This window comes from Pangasianodon hypophthalmus, chromosome 23, assembly GCF_027358585.1.
Source record: "Pangasianodon hypophthalmus isolate fPanHyp1 chromosome 23, fPanHyp1.pri, whole genome shotgun sequence".
Classification (NCBI taxonomy): domain Eukaryota; kingdom Metazoa; phylum Chordata; class Actinopteri; order Siluriformes; family Pangasiidae; genus Pangasianodon; species Pangasianodon hypophthalmus.
In genome coordinates this window covers 1,610,001-1,626,061 of record NC_069732.1, presented here as the reverse complement: position 1 = coordinate 1,626,061, position 16,061 = coordinate 1,610,001, and the positions used below count along the sequence as shown (strand labels likewise).

The 16,061-nt window shown below is 32.8% G+C and overlaps 2 protein-coding genes across 2 annotated transcripts in view; one reads left to right on the top strand and one right to left on the bottom strand.

The window, feature by feature from the left end:
• Nucleotides 1-389: 389 nt before the first annotated feature.
• Nucleotides 390-13,905, bottom strand: lix1l (limb and CNS expressed 1 like). Its single transcript, XM_026946046.3, has 6 exons — nucleotides 13,371-13,905; nucleotides 4,671-4,834; nucleotides 4,329-4,469; nucleotides 3,520-3,615; nucleotides 3,279-3,356; nucleotides 390-1,344 (listed from the first exon to the last, which is right to left on the bottom strand). Exons 1-6 carry the CDS (start codon nucleotides 13,642-13,644, stop codon nucleotides 1,090-1,092), a joined length of 1,008 nt encoding a protein of 335 aa, XP_026801847.1. The 5' UTR covers nucleotides 13,645-13,905; the 3' UTR covers nucleotides 390-1,089.
• Nucleotides 13,906-15,432: 1,527 nt separating this feature from the next.
• mrpl9 (mitochondrial ribosomal protein L9) overlaps nucleotides 15,433-16,061 on the top strand; it is a 6,112-nt gene continuing 5,483 nt past the window's right edge. Inside the window, exon 1 of the mRNA XM_034298553.2 lies at nucleotides 15,433-15,715. Within this exon, the coding sequence (XP_034154444.2) occupies nucleotides 15,629-15,715 (87 nt within the window). The 5' untranslated portion in view covers nucleotides 15,433-15,628. The remainder of the gene's footprint in view (nucleotides 15,716-16,061) is intronic.

The window sequence follows — 16,061 nt, the reverse complement described above, 5'->3', positions numbered from 1 at the left end:
TACTATAGAAACGATAACGTATTACAACGAGCGCATATATAAATATAAAGCTGTGATTTATGTTACCGCTGCACTATTGTCAGGGCTGAGGTTATAGAAAATTAATCAACCCCTTCTAACCAATCACAATCCAGAATTCAACAGCGCTGTGGTGTAAACGAATATATCTATTACTTGTAAACACGTACTACACACATACTTTATATAAATAATATGCATCTTAGAGATGAGTTGTGATCTAAGCGCAGATTTGCCATAATTACTGGAATAGTATGGCTACAATAAATACACTAATAAATACACATATTACATTAATAATAAAAATATATATCACATACATTGTTTTGCAGCATAAGATATAAAACACAGGCAGAAAAAATACACCTCTGTATAACAATATTGTAAAATGGCTTTATTATTTAAAGAATATAAATCTACAAAGAAAACTGGATATTGAATCGTCACAAACAGTCATATAATAAAACGATCATATAAAACAAAATGGCTGCTATTATATAAAATTCAATAACGCTGTATAAAATGTATTTCCAGACAGAAATGATTGTAGTAAAATGGCTTTACGCTACATTAAATCATTTACACAAGTCGTATGAGTAATACGTGATAACATACATACAGGTATATATGAAACAAACACAAATAAATTGTATTAAAAAAATAATCACAAGATTTTCTTTTTCTTTCTTTTCTGTTTTTTTTTTTTTTTTTTTTACAGATGTATGCCGTGATTATAACGAATGTAAAAGCGATATTTGTGAAATGATGAATTGCACTTTCATTTTTAATGGCTATAAGATATTATTAATGAAATAAATTCATGTAGCACCAACAAAACCCTTTACAAACGCTTTAATGAACAACATTGGCCTCGTGTTTTAAATTCATTCTTAAATACTGAAGTGTTTTTTGCTTTATTATTAGTCAGATTCAACCCGAGCTCCATATTTAACTTTTACAGGAAATGTACTATGAACACCGTTTATAATATGTGTGTGTGTGTGTGTGTGCGTGTGTGTGTGTGCGTGTGTGTGGACATTACGTGGTCCGTCACCGTTGAATCCTGTCTCTTCAGCAGGTTAGGGGCAGTGTGGTGCTGTTGGAGCCGCCCAGTTGCCCCAGTGCCATAATCAAGATGTCCTTCTTTTCTTTATAAAAGCGTAACTCTCGGCCGGCGAGTCGCGCCTCCTCCAGCTCTCGCTCGGTGGCCGCCAGCTCTCGCGCCACACTGCCTGACACGCCGTGCTCACGGTTCACCCAATCCGCCGCCATCTGCGTCCTCATATCATCATCCAGAGCACGGTGAGAGTAATGAGCCAACACCTCCTGCACACAGGATGACAGTAATACACATTTAACTCTTTTCATTAGAGGCCAAAAAATGGAATTCCGCCTGTTTTGGGTTTGCCCGCGTTCATCATTGAATTTATTTGTGATGTCCCACTCCACAGTAGTGGTTAATATGAAAGTAGACACTCAGGGCTTTAAGAATTTGCAGTGTTTCTTAAGTATTTCTTTTGTTTTTACCTAGCTGTACCCAGCAGGAAGCTCACACTCCTCCCCTTTCCCATCAGCATGCTCATAAGCAAATAAACACAGAGTCACGATACTCTACACACAGAAACCCAACAGCGTTCTGGCTAATCTTATAACAGACTTGCAGTGATAAAATAATTCATTTGTTTATACTGATTTAAAATGTCTGATAAGTCGATTTCCTTTCTTTCCTTTCCTTGTTCACTGACTCATTTAGAGTGGTGTGATGAAGCGGCGTTACTGCTACCACCGTAAAGGTGATTATTTTCCTGTAACAGCACGTCTGTGTGTGTTTTATTCCTCTTACACCACAGCGATTTGCCAACAATTTCGATTTTTATTTATTAAATACTGTATTAAACTAAAGACAGAACTACAATCTGTTAACAGTTACATGTTATGGAAGGACCATCAGTTGAAACAAGTTAGTTCCATCACTTACATTATACCACCTATAAACACCTTCTAACCAATCAGAATCCAGAATTCAACAGCACTGTAGAATTAATAATCAGTGCAGTCAAATGCTTGAATCTGATTGGTCAGAAGGTGTGCATTGTTTTTTATAACAAGAGCGACAAGTTTATATTAATTTGCTTGTTCTAATGTTTTCATTTCTATAGTAACCGCTCTTTCATAATAAGAATAAGAAACAAATATTTAAAATAAATGTTGTTTTTTAACCAATAAAAACATATAACCTTTAATATGGTGAAGTTTTCTGTAAAGGAGATTTTTCTAATTATTTTAATTTATGTTCTATAAATTCTTTAATTCATTTTCTATAACAGCAGCTCTGACAGTCGTGCAGATGCAAATCACAGGTTTATATTAACAAACTCGTTCTAATGCCTCAGTGTTTCTATAGTAACAAAAATCATTGCTATGAAGTTTTCTGTGAGGAGACGTTTATTTTTTTAACATTTATGGAAGGAGTCTCCAGTGTTAGGGCTTTGTAACAGTCAGAGGTAAAGCTGTAACTTTACGCTGACATTTTCAGGAAAGAGGAGTTTACGGTTTCTTTGTGGTTTCTTGGTAACATGCTGCACTTTTTTTATCTTATTAACTTGAAGAGAGAGAATAAAGAGAGGCTGGTGAGGGAACTAACTCGTCTCTCAGATGTTCCACAGCATTCACTCTAACTATAAACAGTTAAAATGTGTGATGTGTCGTTCATTAATAAATTAAACGTTGTAATCGTTGGTAACTTGCTGTTGTATAAGAGGAATAACACACTCCGTATCACACCACCCCGATTACTTTCGTATCCCAGCTCGGTCAGTCACGTGTAATCCTTACTTAATGTGCATAGAAGCTCCTTCAAATGAAGTATAAAGCATTTATATGCACAAAATGTTGAATCCTTCCCACCCCTGGTCTGTAAAATCACGTGCACAAGAACAAACATGACAAACAAATACTAACAAATATACAGTATATATAATATTCCACATCCAAAACACCACAGCTAAGACCAGTAACCCTCTCTGAGTATTGGTTTTTCAGATTTTATGCTGCAAATCCAACATGATTTACAAAATTAATGATCAGTGAGTCAAGAGAAATTAATTCAACAAGCAAATAAACATCTAATAAAACAAAACAGGCCCATATTTGCTGAGTAAATTGAACTCACTAGTTTATCGAACAGTAATTCAAAGTCACTTTGAATAAAAGCTAAATTAGGAAGTGATGACACTGACAGATGATGATTAATCTCTGACCTGGCGAGAGCACTGTCTCTCTCTCATGGCTTTAAGACTTCCATTCCAGTGCAGAAGCTGGAAAACTGTCATCAGCTCCTGGAAAAGAGAACACAAACACACCGTCACACTGGTATATCATCACACATCAGAGCAGGAAGCACACACTCCTCATGTCTGGGTTCACGAATCAGAATGAAATCCTTTCTCAGGACTAGCAGTGCGATTTAAAGAGATTTAGAAAGAAAAGAATTCCCTTTACCTGGAACTCCAGCATGGATTTGCCTTTGTTAGACTCCAGCATGAAGCGGAACGCCCCGATGCCCGTGTTGGGATTATCCGCTTCTTCTCTGTTTCCCTGTCAACAAATAAACACTCTGTGAAATTCTGTTACACTACCTAAAAATCAGGAGTGTATAATTACAGCTTAAAGCGTATAAAATATTAAAATATGATCAGGAATCACTCTGATTGGACAGACACGAGTCGTAGATGGATGCATGAGTTCATGTGAGACAAATATAATATAATATGTATCAGTGTGTATTTGCTGTGTAACGCAATGCCACTATCTGATATGTATTCGGATTTAAACCAGAAGTGGGCGTGGCCTAAACTAGAAGCCTAGGTGATTTTTCTTACTTTTAAAAAAAACCAGGAGTGTTTTTCTAATCCCACTTGCTCAATTATTTGTACCTGCCCACAATATCTTCCAACAAATTTCCCAAAATATAAATAAACTAGTATCCTAATGTAAGCCAGCATGACTGATGTAAACTGATCAGGCAGTTACTAAGGATGAATGAATGAAAGCTGTAAATGCATCATTCACGTTCATGATCATGTGGCTTGTGGGGGGGAAATAATTTTAAAAGAAAAAGAAAAAAAGAGATGGCTTTTATCCCTTTCTTTGTTGCACAAGCTTCATATATGACCTGCATGAAAATATGAAAATAAAAACTGAACCGTTCAAAACAACTGAAAACGGCGAACACGTTATCTGTTCATTCTGAATAATGTATTCGTATTCACTTACATCCCTAACGTGTGTGTTAATGCTTATAAACTCACGTTGAAGGAGGCGAGAGCTTCACACACACTCTTCTCGATGAACTCGTCCGTGATCCTGCGGGATGGATGCTCGTTAAACACGGAGTTCATTAAGGCGATTTTGGCCGCGCTGCGTCTCGCTTCGGCTTTCGTTGGACAAAACTGAGAACAGAATACGACAAAAAAACAAAACATTGTGATGAAATAATTCTTATAAGCAGCATAATTAATGATTAATGATGATCTCATTTTTCCTTATGACTTGTTTTTCTGACGCATCATCACACCTTTAGCTCTAGCCCCTCTTTTACGCTGGTTCTTCATATCTAATCTACAAAACAGAGTGAAAGTCGGACGTCGTACCTGAAAGCTCCCGAAGCAGCTGCCCCCTGGGAGACTGACGTAGCAGACGTACGGAGGACTGTTGGAAGGAACCATCTCATACACCACCAACGCTCCGTTCTTCAGCTCGGCTCCTCGAGACTGCTTCATCTGCCAGAACTCCTGCAGAGCCTCCACCACGTTCACTGAGCACAAACCAGGAGAAGAAGACGGAATATAAATACAATCACAATTATAAATAAGTAATAAACTCTCTCTGTGATTCTGTTATAGGAGAATACTACAATACAGAAGCTGGTGAGGGAGCGACTGTTTATAGCTGCTATAACATAAGTGACAACAGGAACTAACTCGTTTCACAGATAGGAAATGAAAGTAAAACAATTTTTCTGTAGTATAAGAGGAATAAAACACTTAGGAACATGCTGTTATAGGAAAATAATCAACTTCAGGGTGGTAACAGTGACTCCGCTTCACCACAGCAGTATTTTACTCTAACAGCCACACGCAGTGTTCAGAACACTCTCATAACACTAATCATACTCATACCACTATTCATACTCATAACTCTAATCATACTCATACCACTAATCATACTCATAACAGTAATCATATTCATAACACTAATCACTCTCATACCACTAATCATACTCATAACACTAATCATACTCATAACTCTAATCATACTCATAACACTATTCATACTCATAACACTAATCATACTCATAGCACTAATCATACTCATAACACTAACGTACATCATAACACTATTCATACTCATAACACTAATCATACTCATAACACTAACGTACATCATAACACTATTCATACTCATAACACTAATCATACTCATAACACTATTCATACTCATACCACTAATCATACATCATAACAGTAATCATACTCATAACACTAATCATACTTATAACACTAATCATACATCATAACACTAATCATACTCATAACACTAATCATACTCATAACACTAATCATACTCATAACACTAACGTACATCATAACACTAATCATACTCATAACACTAACGTACATCATAACACTAATCATACTCATAACACTAATCATACTCATAACACTAACGTACATCATAACACTATTCATACTCATAACACTAATCATACTCATAACACTATTCATACTCATACCACTAATCATACATCATAACAGTAATCATACTCATAACACTAATCATACTTATAACACTAATCATACATCATAACACTAATCATACTCATAACACTAATCATACTCATAACACTAATCATACTCATAACACTAACGTACATCATAACACTAATCATACTCATAACACTAACGTACATCATAACACTAATCATACTCATAACACTAATCATACTCATAACACTAATGTACATCATAACACTATTCATACTCATAACACTATTCATACTCATAACACTAATCATACCCATAACACTATTCATACTCATAACACTAATCATACTCATAACACTAATCATACTCATAACACTAATGTACATCATAACACTATTCATACTCATAACACTAATCATACTCATAACACTAATCATACTCATAACTCTAATCATACTCATAACACTATTCATACTCATAACACTAATCATACTCATAGCACTAATCATACTCATAACACTAACGTACATCATAACACTATTCATACTCATAACACTAATCATACTCATAACACTAACGTACATCATAACACTATTCATACTCATAACACTAATCATACTCATAACACTATTCATACTCATACCACTAATCATACATCATAACAGTAATCATACTCATAACACTAATCATACTTATAACACTAATCATACATCATAACACTAATCATACTCATAACACTAATCATACTCATAACACTAATCATACTCATAACACTAACGTACATCATAACACTAATCATACTCATAACACTAACGTACATCATAACACTAATCATACTCATAACACTAATCATACTCATAACACTAATGTACATCATAACACTATTCATACTCATAACACTATTCATACTCATAACACTAATCATACCCATAACACTATTCATACTCATAACACTAATCATACTCATAACACTAATCATACTCATAACACTAATGTACATCATAACACTATTCATACTCATAACACTATTCATACTCATAACACTAATCATACCCATAACACTATTCATACTCATAACACTAATCATACTCATAACACTAATCATACTCATAACACTAATGTACATCATAACACTATTCATGCTCATAACACTATTCATACTCATAACACTAATCATACCCATAACACTAATCATACTCATAACACTAATGTACATCATAACACTATTCATGCTCATAACACTATTCATACTCATAACACTAATCATACCCATAACACTATTCATACTCATAACACTAATCATACTCATAACACTAATGTACATCATAACACTATTCATGCTCATAACACTATTCATACTCATAACACTAATCATACCCATAACACTATTCATACTCATAACACTAATCATACTCATAACACTAATCATACTCATAACACTAATGTACATCATAACACTATTCATGCTCATAACACTATTCATACTCATAACACTAATCATACCCATAACACTATTCATACTCATAACACTAATCATACTCATAAAACTAATCATACATCATAACACTAATCATACTCATAACACTAACGTACATCATAACACTAATCATACTCATAACACTATTCATACTCATAACACTAATCATACTCATAACACTAATCATACTCATAACACTAACCATACTCATAACACTATTCATACTCATAACACTATTCATACTCATAACACTAACATACATCATAACACTAATCATACTCATAACACTAATCATACTCATAACACTAACATACATCATAACACTAATCATACTCATAACACTAATCATACTCATAACACTAATCATACTCATAACACTAACGTACATCATAACACTAATCATACTCATAACACTAATCATACTCATAACACTAACGTACATCATAACACTAATCATACTCATAACACTAATCATACTCATAACACTAACGTACATCATAACACTAATCATACTCATAACACTAACGTACATCATAACACTAATCATACTCATAACACTAATCATACTCATAACACTAATCATACTCATAACACTAACGTACATCATAACACTAATCATACTCATAACACTAACGTACATCATAACACTAATCATACTCATAACACTAATCATACTCATAACACTAACGTACATCATAACACTAATCATACTCATAACACTAATCATACTCATAACACTAACGTACATCATAACACTAATCATACTCATAACACTAACGTACATCATAACACTAATCATACTCATAACACTAATCATACTCATAACACTAATCATACTCATAACACTAACGTACATCATAACACTAATCATACTCATAACACTAACGTACATCATAACACTAATCATACTCATAACACTAATCATACATCATAACACTAATCATACTCATAACACTAACGTACATCATAACACTAATCATACTCATAACACTAATCATACATCATAACACTAATCATACTCATAACACTATTCATACTTATAACACTAATCATACTCATAACACTAATCATACTTATAACACTAATCATACTCATAACACTAACATACATCATAACACTAATCATACTCATAACACTAATCATACTCATAACACTAACATACATCATAACACTAATCATACTCATAACACTAACGTACATCATAACACTAATCATACTCATAACACTATTCATACTTATAACACTAATCATACTCATAACACTAATCATACTCATAACACTAATCATACTTATAACACTAATCATACTCATAACACTAACATACATCATAACACTAATCATACTCATAACACTAATCATACATCATAACACTAATCATACTCATAACACTAACGTACATCATAACACTAATCATACTCATAACACTAATCATACTTATAACACTAATCATACTCATAACACTATTCATACTTATAACACTAATCATACTCATAACACTAATCATACTTATAACACTAATCATACATCATAACACTAATCATACTCATAACACTAACGTACATCATAACACTAATCATACTCATAACACTAATCATACATCATAACACTAATCATACTCATAACACTAACGTACATCATAACACTAATCATACTCATAACACTAACATACATCATAACACTAATCATACTCATAACACTAATCATACATCATAACACTAATCATACTCATAACACTAATCATACTCATAACACTATTCATACTCATAACACTAACGTACATCATAACACTAATCATACTCATAACACTAACATACATCATAACACTAATCATACTCATAACACTAATCATACATCATAACACTAATCATACTCATAACACTAATCATACTCATAACACTAATCGTACTCATAACACTAACATACATCATAACACTAATCATACTCATAACACTAACGTACATCATAACACTAATCATACCCATAACACTATTCATACTTATAACACTAATCATACTCATAACACTAATCATACTCATAACACTAACATACATCATAACACTAATCATACTCATAACACTAATCATACATCATAACACTAATCATACTCATAACACTAACATACATCATAACACTAATCATACTCATAACACTAATCATACATCATAACACTAATCATACTCATAACACTAACGTACATCATAACACTAATCATACTCATAACACTATTCATACTTATAACACTAATCATACTCATAACACTAATCATACTCATAACACTAACGTACATCATAACACTAATCATACTCATAACACTAACATACATCATAACACTAATCATACTCATAACACTAATCATACTTATAACACTAATCATACATCATAACACTAATCATACTTATAACACTAATCATACATCATAACACTAATCATACTCATAACACTAACGTACATCATAACACTAATCATACTCATAACACTAATCATACATCATAACACTAATCATACTCATAACACTAACGTACATCATAACACTAATCATACTCATAACACTAACATACATCATAACACTAATCATACTCATAACACTAATCATACATCATAACACTAATCATACTCATAACACTAATCATACTCATAACACTATTCATACTCATAACACTAACGTACATCATAACACTAATCATACTCATAACACTAACATACATCATAACACTAATCATACTCATAACACTAATCATACATCATAACACTAATCATACTCATAACACTAATCATACTCATAACACTAATCGTACTCATAACACTAACATACATCATAACACTAATCATACTCATAACACTAACGTACATCATAACACTAATCATACCCATAACACTATTCATACTTATAACACTAATCATACTCATAACACTAATCATACTCATAACACTAACATACATCATAACACTAATCATACTCATAACACTAATCATACATCATAACACTAATCATACTCATAACACTAATCATACATCATAACACTAATCATACTCATAACACTAATCATACTCATAACACTAATCGTACTCATAACACTAACATACATCATAACACTAATCATACTCATAACACTAACGTACATCATAACACTAATCATACCCATAACACTATTCATACTTATAACACTAATCATACTCATAACACTAATCATACTCATAACACTAACGTACATCATAACACTAATCATACTCATAACACTAACATACATCATAACACTAATCATACTCATAACACTAATCATACATCATAACACTAATCATACTCATAACACTAATCATACTCATAACACTAATCGTACTCATAACACTAACATACATCATAACACTAATCATACTCATAACACTAACGTACATCATAACACTAATCATACCCATAACACTATTCATACTTATAACACTAATCATACTCATAACACTAATCATACTCATAACACTAACATACATCATAACACTAATCATACTCATAACACTAATCATACATCATAACACTAATCATACTCATAACACTAACATACATCATAACACTAATCATACTCATAACACTAATCATACATCATAACACTAATCATACTCATAACACTAACGTACATCATAACACTAATCATACTCATAACACTATTCATACTTATAACACTAATCATACATCATAACACTAATCATACTCATAACACTAATCATACATCATAACACTAATCATACTCATAACACTAACGTACATCATAACACTAATCATACCCATAACACTATTCATACTTATAACACTAATCATACTCATAACACTAATCATACTCATAACACTAACGTACATCATAACACTAATCATACTCATAACACTAACATACATCATAACACTAATCATACTCATAACACTAACATACATCATAACACTAATCATACTCATAACACTAATCATACATCATAACACTAATCATACTCATAACACTAATCATACTCATAACACTAACATACATCATAACACTAATCATACTCATAACACTAACGTACATCATAACACTAATCATACTCATAACACTATTCATACTTATAACACTAATCATACTCATAACATTAACGTACATCATAACACTAATCATACTCATAACACTAATCATACTTATAACACTAATCATACTCATAACACTAACATACATCATAACACTAATCATACTCATAACACTAATCATACTTATAACACTAATCATACTCATAACACTAACATACATCATAACACTAATCATACTCATAACACTAATCATACTTATAACACTAATCATACATCATAACACTAATCATACATCATAACACTAATCATACTCATAACACTAATCATACTTATAACACTAATCATACATCATAACACTATTCATACTCATAACACTATTCATACTCATAACACTAATCATACTCATAACACTAATCATACTCATAACACTAACATACATCATAACACTAATCATACTCATAACACTAATCATACTCATAACACTAACATACATCATAACACTAATCATACTCATAACACTAATCATACATCATAACACTAATCATACTCATAACACTAATCATACTCATAACACTAATCATACTCATAACACTAATGTACATCATAACACTAATCATACTCATAACACTATTCATGCTCATAACACTAATCATACTCATAACACTAACGTACATCATAACACTAATCATACTTATAACACTAATGTACATCATAACACTAATCATACTCATAACACTATTCATACTCATAACACTAATGTACATCATAACACTAATCATACTCATAACACTATTCATACTTATAACACTAATCATACTCATAACACTAATCATACTCATAACACTATTCATACTTATAACACTAATCATACTCATAACACTATTCATACTTAAAATGAAATGTATATAAACTGTGAGAGTTTTGCTACAAAAACACAAACTCGATGCTTTACTGAGAAACAGAAATTCTCTGGAAGAGAAAATGTGCTATTGTAACTACTGTTAGTGTAATTATAAATACATAAAATACAGATGTACTGTGCATTAATCTCGTTATTACAGTGCTTAGAGCATTATTATAGTGCTCATAGAGTTATTATAGTGCTCATAGAGTTATTATAGTGCTCATAGAGTTACTGTAGTGCTTATAGAGTCATTATAATACAGAGTCACTATAGTGCTTATAGAGTTATTACAGTGCTCATACAGTTATTATGGTACTTATAAAGTTATTATAATGTTTATAGCGTTATTACAGTGCTTATAGAGTTATTATAGTGCTCATAGAGTTATTACAGTGCTCATACAGTTATTATGGTACTTATAGAGTTATTATAATGCTTATAGAGTTATTACGGTACTTACAGAGTTATTATAGTGCTCATAGAGTTATTACAGTGCTTACAGAGTTATTACGGTACTTACAGAGTTATTATAGTGCTCATAGAGTTATTATAATGTTTATAGAGTTATTACGGTACTTATAGAGTTATTACAGTGCTCATACAGTTATTATGGTACTTATAAAGTTATTATAATGTTTATAGCGTTATTACAGTGCTTATAGAGTTATTACGGTACTTATAGAGTTATTGTAGTGCTCATAGAGTTATTATAATGTTTATAGAGTTATTACGGTACTTATAGAGTTATTATAGTGCTCATAGAGTTATTATAATGCTTATAGAGTTATTATAGTGCTCACAGAGTTATTATAATGCTTATAGAGTTATTACGGTACTTATAGAGTTATTATAATGTTTATAGAGTTATTATAGTGCTCATAGAGTCATTATAGTGCTTGCAGTGTTATTACAGTGCTTATAGAGTTATTACGGTACTTATAGTTATTATAGTGCTCATAGAGTTATTACAGTGCTTATAGAGTTATTACGGTACTTATGGAATTATTATAGTGCTCATAGAGTTATTATAATGTTTATAGAGTTATTACGGTACTTATAGAGTTATTATAATGCTCATACAGTTATTACAGTGCTCACAGAGTTATTATAGTGCTTGCAGCGTTATTACAGCGCGTCACTACAGCGCGTTATAAGGCGTCATACCCCTGCCGTATCCCTGCGTGTGCTTGGCGAAGCTCCGCACCACCGCGTCCACCGCTTCCCGCAGCACGGCGGGGTTTGTGGCCGGTTCCGGAGCTCCGAGCGCGGCGTGGCTCATGAATCCGGCGCTGAGGCTGTGGAGCGGAGGGAGCGGCGGCGGAGGCCCGGAGCTCGCCACGGTTCCGGTTCCGGTGACTCCGGGCCTGAGCGCGGCTCTGAGTGTGGCTCCGTATCCCACCCCGGGCTGGAGGCGCTGCTGATGGCGGAGAGACTCCATTGTCTCCAGACTGCGACTCTTCCACGCTATAACGCTTCACAGCGCTTATAAAGCCGAGTGTGTGCCGCGCGCGCGCTCTCAGCCTCACCCTCACCGAGAAACTGAGCAGCTTCCCAAAAACAACAAAGTCGCAACTTTTTCTTCCTGATCCGCACCGCTTTTATCCCGGGATAAATAATCTGCCTGCTGGAGGAGTCCCGTTATAACCCCGCCGCCCCACTATTCCACACCAAGGGCACTAGGTAGGGAGCTAGGGCTCGTGATTTCACCCCCTACTTAGTGCACTTATATAGGAACAGCTGCAGCATTAGGGACTGAACCGCAGCAGGAGCCATTTCCGGTCTCGGAGGAAAAGTCGCAACAGCATGTTTTAAAGGGTTTTAAGATGAAAATAATAAACTTTATGGCAAAATGAAAGTGAGAAGAAGTATAATAGAGTAGAAAAAGAAATATAAATACAAATGTAATAAGTAGACAGAGTGAATCATGATTAAAAAAATATACAAAACAGTTAATAAGTTAATAAAACCAAATATTATATATATAAATCTATATGTAAATTATCATACAGTATTTCCTTTAATATAAAACAAACTCAAAACTATTCACAGCCTGTATATTAATGCATGCAAAATATTTAAACAATGGTTTTATTCTAAAACAGAATCAGAAAATTAAAATATCTCACAATTTATAAATACAACATTCATCAGTGCGAAAGATCATCATTTCCTGTAAATTCTTTTCTTCCACATAAAAAAGACACACCAAGAAAAGAACAATGAACAAAGGCAGGAAAACAAAGTGATAAAAGTCTCCCAGAAATAGCTACAGATGGCAAAAACACTCTGCTGTCTCTCATCCTTCTGCAGAAGAAATGAATTTATACATAAATTAATCACACATTTAAAAAAAACACACACACATAAAGCTTTTTGTGCTAAAACTTTTTATTTATATGTTCTGTTTAGCCTGGAGCTGATTATTTGAAAAGTTGTGAAAGTTTTAAACTTTTTAAAGCAGAAAAATTTCCATTTTTATTCAATAAAGTTTATTTGTTATTTAAAAAAAGAAATATATTAGATTTAATCTAGTTATATTACAATTTTTAATTAAAAAAATTCAATAGACAGTATATTGATTAAGAGATATTTAATTTTTTGACCAATATTTTAAAATTATTTTGATAAAAAAAATTCCATAGTTTTTTAGACAATATATTTATAGTAAGAGGTATATTTAATTTTTAGACCAATTTTTTATATATAAAAAATATCCATAGTCAACATATGAATGGTAAGAGGTATGTCATTTTTAATCCAAATATTTAAATGTTTGATTTTAAAAAGTAATATATATATATATATATATATATATATATATATATATAAATCCAGTATTATTCCATAGACAATATGACAGTAATGGAAAGATGTAAAGTTAATTTTTAGACCTTTTTAAAATAATAATAATAATATACTTAAATCAAGACATATGTCATTTTTAGATAATTTTAGAATTAGTACAATGTGGAAAAAACAGTAAAAAAAAGTGCATAAATGATGAAAAACTACAACAAATGATTAAAAACAAATGATTAAAAACAAATGATTAAAAACAAATGATTAAAAGCAAATGATTAAAATCTCCAGGGGAAAACAAAACAAAACAAAACAAAACAAAAAGCAAAGCTCCATCTTTGAAATGAACTGTTACAAAATGGCGGCCGCTAGAGGGCAGCACTGAGCGCGTGCAGCGAGACAACTACAAAGCGACGAAGAAGAAGCAGCAGCAGAAGCAGCAGATGACGGAAACCCGGAACAGCCGAAGAAGAAGCAGCAGCAGCAGCAGTGAACACACTCACATGGCGCAAGAACATAAACACGACTAACGAGGATTAAACTGATTAAGTTGTTAACTAGGTTTTAAATATATTTGCCTGGTTTCCAGTCGTCTCGTGTGTGTGTGTGTGTGTGTGTTCGTGATGTTTGCGCGCGCGCCTGCTCGGTTTGTCCTTCAGAGTGTGTGTGCTTGTCTCAGGACTCAGAGCTTCTCTCACACAGCATGCAGGGTAAAGAGCAACACATGCTTATTTCACTCATTACTGCACTACAGATCACTGCTATACCCATATCTGACTCTAATCACCCAGTGTGTGTGTGTGTGTGTGTGTGTGTGTGTGTGTGTGTGTGTGGGTGTGTGTAGGGGTAAATTGATAAATGTCTCCATTTAAATGTATTTGCTGAGTTGATATATTACAGTAAAGCTGCTTTGTTAAAGCGCTACACAAAAGCGCTGACTGGTACAGAGCGCTGACACTGGAGACTCCTTCCATGAATGTTAACCAAACGTTTCCTTACAGAATACTCACTGTGTGTGAATACTTCACCATATCACTTTCTCTCTGTCTCTCTCTG